The following is a 10,719-nucleotide window of genomic DNA, read 5'->3' on the forward strand; positions in this document are numbered from 1 at the left end:
AGTTTTATACGATGTATAATAATCTATATATTATATATAAAAATAACATAATTTGACAAAACGTATAGCGAACAACAAAACAATAGCATTTAATAATGTTTTGCAATTTCATCGATTAATTGTATTATATATTATATAAATGGCAGAAAAGATGACCGCCATTATTATCATTATTATTATCGTGTTTCAAATTATTTTGCTTTTCTATTAAAAAAAATTGATTTTGTAATTTCATTAGATATTTTCCTTAGCAAAAAGGTTTATTTCATTAGAAGAATTTCATTCTTTAATTAATTATTTTGGCAGTTTTTGTGAATATTAAATCTAAGCCAAAAAATAATTAAAGTTTTTTTCGAATAATCACAATCACAAATTAAATAAAATACATTTTGAATATAGATTAATCGAATTTAATAGTTGCATATTTGAATACCCATTGTATTCTAATTCTTCTTAATATCAATCAAATAAAATTATCTGAATAACACAAATCTCTAAGCAAAAAATGTAAAGACTAAAAAAGTTATTATTAATAATTGTTTTATTTTAGAAAAGAAAAATAATCTTTTCCATTTGTAATTATAATAATAACAAAATATATTCTTACTTGCAATTATAATTTTCTTTAATTTTCTTATAATTATAATTCTTTAATTATAATTCTTATAATTTCAGTTCAGTCTAATTATACATCGAATACAATATGTGATATTTATCTTGAGATATTAAAATAGGATTGAAATATTAAAATGTGATATTTAAAAATTTCATTAAACGAATATTTAGCGATAATTTTAAATTGTAAAAGTTTTAAAGTTTCAATAATTAATAGATTTTTTAAAATTATATCTTTATTTATTTAATATTACTCTTTATAATATATATTAGATAGGCACCAAAATTCAATGATATAGTGTAATTGTTTGTTTTTTTTAATATATCGTCATTAATATTGAAATGTACGAAGCTGAAACTTTTTGCATCTAAAAAATTAATTATATTTTAATTATTAATTTAATTATAAATTAAATAATATAATAGAAAGTTTTTAATAATAATTAGGTTTTTCTTAATTTTTAGTAATAATTATTAAATATTCAAAAATTATAAATATGTTTTTATAATTTTTGTGAATATCTTGAAAATAATGATATTTAATATTATAATAATCTCACACTAGCAAATGTTTGGACAGAAAGCGTCACAAAATTCCCAGCTGAAAGTATTAATTTTCTTTGAGCTTGTATTAAAATTAATAATACAATTCGACTGTCCCGTGGATTTAAATTGTACCAAAGCATGTCGTATGCTGCATGAACAATACTTTCATTCTGAAAAAAATTAATAGCAGAAGAAAATTAATGATTGAGAGACGGAAATATCAAGGAAAATCAATAAAAAATATTATCGTTTAAAATGAATAAAATGTGCACAAATTTTTTTGAGAACAATGTTTAATTACATTAAAATTGGTGAAAAAAAAATTCAATTATTTATAATATTATGATCTTGAATTAACTTTGATCTTCAAAATCGAAAAAAATGTTAAATGTAATTGTCTTATTTATTTATTTTTTGTTATAATATAATTTTATTTAAAATTATTATAAATTATTTTTTTTTGCATTTTTTAAAACTATTGTCGTAATAATTATTGAATAATTGGATGTACAAGATATAATATAATAATCTTGACTTGATGTTTTTTCAATACGTTATTTTTTGAATGCTTAGCACACTATAATAAATAATAAATTTTAGTATAACTTACAAAAAGATGTAATGAATTTAATTTTTTATAATCAATTAATAGATCTATTTCGATCAATTAAAAAATTGGAAAATAATTATTATAGATTTTTTTCAAAGTTAATGCATAATGAATTGAGTCAATAATAAAAACAAAAAATTCAAGATCAACTTAAAGTTATTACATTATGAATATTGATGAATTTCTTTTTTTATCGTAATGCAATCTTTGATTGAAAAAATTGCAGTAAAAAAATAAAATTGCATTTATTTGATGAATTATTTTTAATGTAATTCATTTAAAATTGATATGATTGTTTTTTGATAATATAATAGAACAAATATTGGACCTTACAATTATCGATTAAAATGAAAAAAAAAAACATTTTGAATCAATTTTGTGAATTTAAAAAGAATATCAATTAATATAAATTAAATAATTTTTTTCAAATATACGAAAACTAATTTTATTTTATTAAATTAAATTTTTATAAATTATTTTATATTTATTTTTTAATATTAATCAGCTGTATTAAATAGATTAATTATTTCTGATTATTCCCTATAAAAAAAACTATTAAATCATTTAAAAAATTATTTAAATTATATATATATATATATATACTTTATATATATATATAATTTTAATTTTGTAATATTCAGCATATGAAAAAAAGGAACAAAGAAATACAAAGTATTGTATTTATAGTAATTCATGAAATTGATCATATATAGAAGATTAATCCAATAATTCTAATTTTAATGAAAAGATGCATGCATATAGAATATAAATTATATTATAGAATATTTTTTTTGACAGAAAAAAAAATCAATTTTCAAATTTTTAATACTTTTTATATTTTGTATTTTTACTACAATTTTGTTTTAAATTTTTGTTTATAATAGAGTAATGAAACGTTAAAAATTAAAGATTTTTTATGATAAAATTTGTTTTATGTTAAACCTTTAAAAAAAAGTAAAACAGATTCGAAAAAATGTTTCATTTAATATATATTATAATTATTTACTGTTTCTTTTATATAGTTAATTTATTATTTTAAAACGCTTTATATTATTAAATAAAATAACATAGATTATACAGAAATTTATAATGAAATTCATATAAAGATCATCGAGTATATGTATAAAAATATTTTCAGAAACATAATATAATATATAAATAACATAATTTTTACTTCAAAATATATTAAAGAAATAATTAATATATTTAATTCTACTTATTATTTTACCTTAAACATAAGATATTCTCCAGTATAGCAAAGAATGAACGCTTCGCAATTCGCAGCAATATAATAAGGGAAACATTTTATGAATATTGTAGATCCTTGTTCAGTGCCTAAAGCCTGAAATAATAAGTAATGCATAATAGAATATATGTATAAAAAAAATGAATTTCATAAAATATTTAATAAGAAATTTTATATAAATCGCCAATTTTAATAAGAGAGAATGCATTTTCCATGTTTAATTTCTAATTATTTTTTGTGACAATAAGTTACAATCCCTTCCTGTATACATTAAATAGAAAAGAAAAGTTTAAAAAAATTAACACTCTTTATTATTACATGTTTATTATTAATTAACATTTTATCGATATATTTAATATTTAATGACATTTATTATTAATGATAAAAAATAAAAAATATTATTATAATTTAATATTATAAACAATATTAAAAGAACAAATATGATAAGTAAAAAAATTATTCAAGATATTTTTTTATATTTATATTTTTTATTTTGAAATATTTTTTTTCATATATATTTTTTTTTAAATTTCAAAGTTATGAATATTTTTTTTTCTGGAATTATATATTAAGAGATACAATTTTGCCAAATAGCGATATATGAGATATGGTAACCGCATCATATAAAAAAAAATTATATATATATTAGTATAATAAGTTTTTTTATCTTTCTTTACATGTTTTTTTCTTTTAGCATTTCATTAAATCTAAATATGGAGACGTGACAATGTAAAGTATTATTTTAATATGCTTAGAATTTCTAAGTTTATTTAATTACATAATTTGTTTCTTAATTTATTGTTTTAGAATATATTTTTATCAATAACAATTGAGAGTAATATAATAATGTAAATATTATTTTTTTTATTAATTTTGAATATAACAAATTCAGATATATATCTATATGAATACAATAATAAAATAGAATACTTCTTAACTGATCAATCATTTTTACATTTCAAATATAAGTTGCATAATAAATATCCAATTTGCAATGCACCAATAATTTTCATCAAGTATTAAATGAAAAAAGCCAATACGAATGTTAATCGATTATTTTTTACAAATGTTTTTAGAATGTAATTAAAGAAAATTCATCATAATTTTTTTAGAATTGTTTATATAATTTGTTATAAAAATATATATTTGCTAGTTGTAAATTATTTTAAAAATATTTCCTAAAATATTTTTTTAATTTTTAAATATATATTGTGTTTGCACTTCTTTATAAAGGATTTTGACATATGTCAAGTAACTTTTCAAAAATACATTAAATATAATATTTTTATAAAAATCAGCGATTTATATTTGATGATTGTTCTTTTGTGATAAAAAATATTAAATTAACTTACATTTACAAGAATAAATCCTAAGAAGCATATCACTAAAATATTTGATAAAAATTGTATCAGTGATGTGTATAGAAATAAATGTTTAACATTTTCAGATAAACGAAGAATCCTTTGATGTTTGACAATAATATTTTTCAACATATATGATGTTTCTCCTCTATAATATCTTGGAATCTCGATAAGTTCTTGACATGTGATATCTATTTGACTACCTATATGTAATACCTAACAATTAAGAAAAGATAACTAACATTTTTAAATTGTTTTAAACATAATTGTTTAAATCTTTACATATGAATGTAGCCAGTTTCAAAACGAATATTAAAATATTGCAATTATTAAACTTGTGAAAATAAAAAATAAAAATCATATTCGTGACTACAAATAACTAAATGGAATTTAAAATGGGTGCATATCTCTGGAAATTGAATACACATATAGCAATGGTCTGTATTGCAATGTAATATGCTTATATAAGATTGCAATTGCTCACAATGTGATTGATAATATATAATATTATATTATATCTATATAATATTTTATATTAATCATATCCGACAGTCAAAATTATTTCCAGCAGTCAGTAAGAAATTGACAATATAATCTATAGAAAATTTTTCTATGTTTTCTGTAATGAGTATCATATAAAGACACATATTAATCCATATCTATATGTTAATTATGTATGTTAGATTTAACTATGTATAAATCTAATCAAGGATAGGATTGATTGCTATTGAATATGAAACATATCATAGAGTCATATATTCTAGCCAAATTAAAATGTCTTAAAAATATATAATTGCAAATGTTATTTAAATTCTATTTAAAAAAACATTATTCTATATCTTTATTTAGGCCTAATAATTAGTCCAGCAATAAATAGATCATAAATCTCGCAAATATTTATTACTTGAATTTATTACTGAATATCTATTTAAGGATTTCAAAATTGCATAACAAACAAATGACAATTAGCTTTAAATCCAAAATCATAAATTTTGCTATATAATAGACGTATGATATTAATAATAATATTGCTAATTTAAAATTAATTACTAATTTTATTATACAATACTAATTGATACTAGTTGCATGTGATTAATTTATTAAATAGTAGAATAATAAAATAACAATATATTAGATTTAATTCCTTAAGCAATTGATATACATCGTCAATCAAGTGCTCCTTCTTGAATTCTGGGAAATGATTTCATACTTTTTAATAAGATGACAATTTGTGATAGTCTGTTAATGGATCATCAGCTAGTTCAGGTGATATCTTTCGTATCACATTTAATCTTTCTTTATGATTTCTGGTCAAACTTTAACAGTAAAGGCGAAAGAACCATTTCTTATGAATCACAATTCTAATATATAACATCCATCTAATATATAATCCTGCGATAGTAATGCACAATCTTTTATTACGCTATTGAAGAAGTCGTGCTGCTATCTCTTTTCACGCTATATCTGTTATCAGTTGAAACTCACTCAAATGATTCATCTTGATCAATAATATTGGAATAGATGGAGATAATTAATTTTGAGAAACATTTAAATTAAGAAACATTTAGAATAAAATGCATTCTATGGGATCGGATAATGATCGAGAATTATGTATGTTTTGAATTATATTCGAATAATAGATAATTCTTCATAACTACAAAGAGACTTTCCTAATGTTTCGCAATAAGAGTTGATTTAAAATCTTTCATATTGAACTATAGAACATATGATAGAACTGAACTGCCTATGGATTGTTATCCTAATTGTAGGAGTTGCATAATAGAATCGTAATGAGATACATAATTATTTCAAGGTGAATTATTTTTGGAATCGTAAAAACGAATAAGCATAGACCTTCGTCCTTCCAATTTTATTGCATTTGTTCCATTGTAATGAATGATTCGTCAGTGTATATTTGTATTAAAAAAGGATGTACGATCTTAAATCTTAATGGCGTAGTTAATATCAGATATCTATATCTAATATTCTTGTTCTAAATATTTGTATCATTATTTTTGTACATGATGTCTTATGTAATGCACTTAGCCGTAAATAATCGATATCATCTACACATTGATTCTTGAAACTCACGAAATATATTCGTTTAATTGAATTTATCGCTCATCCTAATATTTGTATAAAGTCAGTAGCGTTCTTGATACTTTTTTTATTTGTTTATTTGTAGCAACAATAAAAAATGAAATTAATTTTACAGATATTATTCGAATCGTGGTGTACATTCTTTGATATCTTTGATGTTTGCTTTACAATGTTTCTTCAATTATCAGATAAATTTGGACAATGGAAACATAATTCTTTTGTAATGTTTTGCGGAATTTAGATACTATGCGGTAATTAGTTACTACATGGTTGAGTCTCTATTAATTCGTGCAAATTAAGCCCATAAAAGCCATCGATAACTAATCGAGACTTCATAATAATCAACAAGAATGAACATAACATGCTTTCGCGGAAGGTTAGTTGATTCATTGCAAATTCGATGAATTTTTCGTCTTCCTCGATTGTGTGAATTGTGTGATGAACTCATCGTACTGCTAATTTGGGCACTAATTATTCTTTATCTAATCATTGAAGATCTATTTTACCATAAGCATTCGGAAGAGAAATTAGGTAAGCGATGTCGACAGTTCGACCATTGCTAAATATGCGAATAATTAGACGCGGAATACATTTGTGCGTTACATGCGACCACGAATTTCACTAATCACATCAAAATACATATTCTTGTGGAAATTTCAATGAGATTCCTCATTCGCGGTATTCGCAATAACTAATTTGATGTATTTTTGAATTACCGAAAATTTATCAATTAGCAATACATTTCAATTTAATCATTCTTGAAGAAAGTCGATTACGAAAAATTTCTTGTATGCAACACAGAAATTATTTAATATGGATTGGCTTGAATATGAGCTGGATTGCCGATTAATTTCTATACTAATCATTGTACTCTGTACTTTGTACATTTATACACGAATCAAAAATTTCGAAGAACAATTCGACTTATTGAAAATAAGACTGTATTGAAAATAGGTATTATTTGATCTATCTCCGTGAACATAGAACAGCTATGATTTCCTTGTTAATGGATTGAAAAATTACGCATCCATATTGGTAGTAATTCATAATTGAAATTTCGATGAATGCCGCACATAGGATCTGCTCAATACATTGATTGTCGGGAAGAGTATACTATTGTTCCACGTCGAATAAATCCACTTCGTATTAGCAGTTTTTTATGCATTTTTTTACATTTACAATTTATAATTATTTCGGTCCAATATCCAATTATAAGATCATGTTCGTACTAGTAAATAATTGAAAACTTAGGTAGATGTGTGTTTTTGAAATTGGATATATTGAAGAGTAATGAATTGTATTGGAATGGAGATTCGAGCTGATTATCGATTCGAGATCGCTATTTTTTGTAATGATTCACAATATTATCATGTTTGATAGTGAGAATACTATGTATTAGATACTTATATCGGCGATCAAAATGTGATGATAATTGACAAATTTTACAAGTATTGTATCTCTTTATTATAGACAATTTAGAAGAGTTAGAGCATATCACGGATCTATTTTTTAAATAATGATGTTTTTACAAAAAGTTTCTTGAATTAAATTTGAGATGAGTAACAAAAACATCTATTCAGGAACTGATTCGCATATATCAATCATAAGTCTAATTAAAAGTAGGATGATATTAATTGCCATGGAGCATATCAAAGTTATGTTGCACTTTAGCTAAGCTGTCATAAAAATATAATTGTTAAATTTTATTGAAAAATGATATTGGCCTCTAGCAACATTATCTTAGATTGCTCATTTTGAATCCATTCGATAATAATATAGAAAGTTCTAAGAAAAGACTGAATAGACAGATCACAAATGTGTATTTACTATTTGCGAACAAATAAAAAATTATAATTAAGATCGGAAGATTTTTCAGAAATCTAGTAAGATAAATAAAATAAAATAGATAATAAAATTATGAGAAATCGATATCTTATTAAAAAAAAATTCGCATATATAATCTTGATATTAATATCATATGGTATTATATGATAATAATGAAAATATGATATTAATTATACAGTATTTTCAGAATTTAAATTTAATATATATACTTTTATTATTAATAATTTTACTTATACTGAGTTCGTATAATAATGTTTGCAATTATATAAATAATATTTAAAAATTATAATAAGAATATTAATAAGTATTACATATCTTCATGTTTAATAAAATTTTCATAAAAATTTTATATTTTAAATATTTTAATTAATTTATCGTGATATATCAATTGGAAAATATTGCTTATATTATAACAATTCTATAGAATATTCCAAAAATCAATTAATAAAATATAACTTTAACAAAAATATGATTTCTAAGATGATTTCAAAAATTTTTTTCTTTGTGAAAATTTTCATTTCGACTTTGTAATGAGTTATTAATAAAAAATATCAAGCACAAAGCATATAAATTAGCACATAAATTAATTATTGTGATAGTAAAATTAGATATATTTTGACTCGGCACATATTGCTTTGACTGTTTGTTCAAATTATTATATTCTATAATTGGTTAATATTTTTCGTTAATAATTTTTTAATAAAACCAAAACAAAAAATTTTATTGCAAATGAAAAAATTATTTAATATCACTTCTTACAAATAAAAAAAATCTTAAAAATCAAGAAATTCCTCAAGACTACTTAGAAAATTTTTAAAAAATGTTATTTCTCTCATTTCAAAAATTTTCAAATATTTATTTATTGTTATTTTTGATTTCAGAATTTCTATAGAAAAATCAGCAATTGGGTATATTTTTTTTTTGTATTTGTTTTTTTTTATTTATTTATTGTATACAAGTTCCAAAGTTACAAAAACTTTAGTCTCGGTCTTTTTTAAGATTAAACTTTATGGGTTTGATAACATCAAAAATAATACAAACAGTCATATTTATCAAAATAAAAATAATCAATTTGTTCTGTATAACTTTTTGATGGTAGAAAATAATAATTATAATAATGGTAAAAATAATCAACTTACTAATGCTGCAGAAAATGCCATTAACATTCCAGCCGTGAGAGCTACAAAACATTCAAATACAAATTGTGCAACTATAACGAATTCATAGAGTGGAAAAATCGTGAAATCGAAAGGAAGCTTCATTTTAAGCAATAATTTTTTGTTGTTTAAAATCAATTCATTATTAGTATTATCAATATCATCAGAAATCAGCGCGATACTTGCTGAATATAAAATACAAGTTACTGAATAAATGCCAAATAAAAAATTTGAAATGCGAGAAGATAAACGAGTATTGTCCACCATAAGTTGTTTTTTTTTATCAGTAAGAGCACGATTATTCCAATCCTCAAACACAATTGTTAGTATATTGTGAATTGTTCTGTATAAAATAATTTTTATAATCATTAACAACTGATAAAATTTATTAAAATATTTCATTAATATGAAAATAAAATTTCAATATAAAAAAATTAAAAAAAATATATTTGTTGATAAATATTGTATAAATATTAATTTTATAAATATTATTGATAGATAAAAAATAGTTATGATAAATAATATAAATAAATATAATAAAATTGTTTAATAAAAAATTGTATAATAAAAAATAAATATAATCAAATAAGTAATATATAAAAATTAATAACTTAAACAAATTTTACATCTTTAAATAATTTGCATCATTAATTATTTTTTAAAAATAATTAAGTGTCATGAAAAATATATATACATATATCTTACCGATAATTAAACCAAAGAATGATCAATTTAAAGAACGTAACCGTATTTGACAGAGTCAAAGTTATGCCATCTAATAGATCAAGTAAATCTGCTGTTTTAAAATAAGAAATACAATACCAAAGTTGGAATATTGTGGAGTTACCCATTATTATTGTCCAAAAAATACGTTGCATAATTCTATACGAAGAATATGGCCAAATGCCTATTAAACGAAGACAAACTTCTACAGGACAAGTAATTATAGTCTTAAGTCTTATCATTGCAATTTCTAATATTTTATGCGATTTAAAAAGTTTTAAATTTTTTCTTTAAGAACATAACACTTAACATGTATCTATATTCTATAATATGTTATCTTTATACATTTCTGTTCTTTTTCTCTTCTCATATCAACTTTGATACTAAATAATGTGTTCTAAACTGATGAATGTTTCTTCTTCGAATGATATACTAATATTCGCAACGTCTATAAGCTAAACTAATATTAACTCATAATGTTTGGATCAATACCAATTATCTTGATGTCATTATCCA

At 21.3% G+C, this 10,719-nt stretch overlaps 1 protein-coding gene across 1 annotated transcript; it reads right to left on the minus strand.

Annotated features, from left to right (window-relative positions):
• Positions 1–833: 833 nt before the first annotated feature.
• On the minus strand, positions 834–10,635 carry LOC114576756 (odorant receptor 85b-like). Its single transcript, XM_028667542.2, has 6 exons — positions 10,186–10,635; positions 9,463–9,823; positions 4,370–4,594; positions 3,000–3,113; positions 1,176–1,331; positions 834–983 (listed from the first exon to the last, which is right to left on the minus strand). Exons 1-6 carry the CDS (start codon positions 10,443–10,445, stop codon positions 933–935), a joined length of 1,167 nt encoding a protein of 388 aa, XP_028523343.1. The 5' UTR covers positions 10,446–10,635; the 3' UTR covers positions 834–932.
• Between the last annotated feature and the right edge of the window lie 84 nt (positions 10,636–10,719).

The sequence above is a fragment of the Apis cerana genome, linkage group LG2 (genome assembly GCF_029169275.1).
Source record: "Apis cerana isolate GH-2021 linkage group LG2, AcerK_1.0, whole genome shotgun sequence".
In the NCBI taxonomy this organism is placed as follows: Eukaryota; Metazoa; Arthropoda; class Insecta; order Hymenoptera; family Apidae; genus Apis; species Apis cerana.

Excerpts from the sequence above, each read along its gene's own strand:
- LOC114576756 (XM_028667542.2), bottom strand. The coding sequence starts at position 10,445 with ATGATAAGACTTAAGACTATAATTACTTGTCCTGTAGAAGTTTGTCTT. Across the intron at positions 4,595-9,462 it reads TGGCATTTTCTGCAGCATTA|GTATTACATATAGGTAGTCA; the intron begins GTAAGTTGATTA and ends CTTAATTGTTAG. Across the intron at positions 3,114-4,369 it reads TAGGATTTATTCTTGTAAAT|GCTTTAGGCACTGAACAAGG; the intron begins GTAAGTTAATTT and ends TTATTATTTCAG.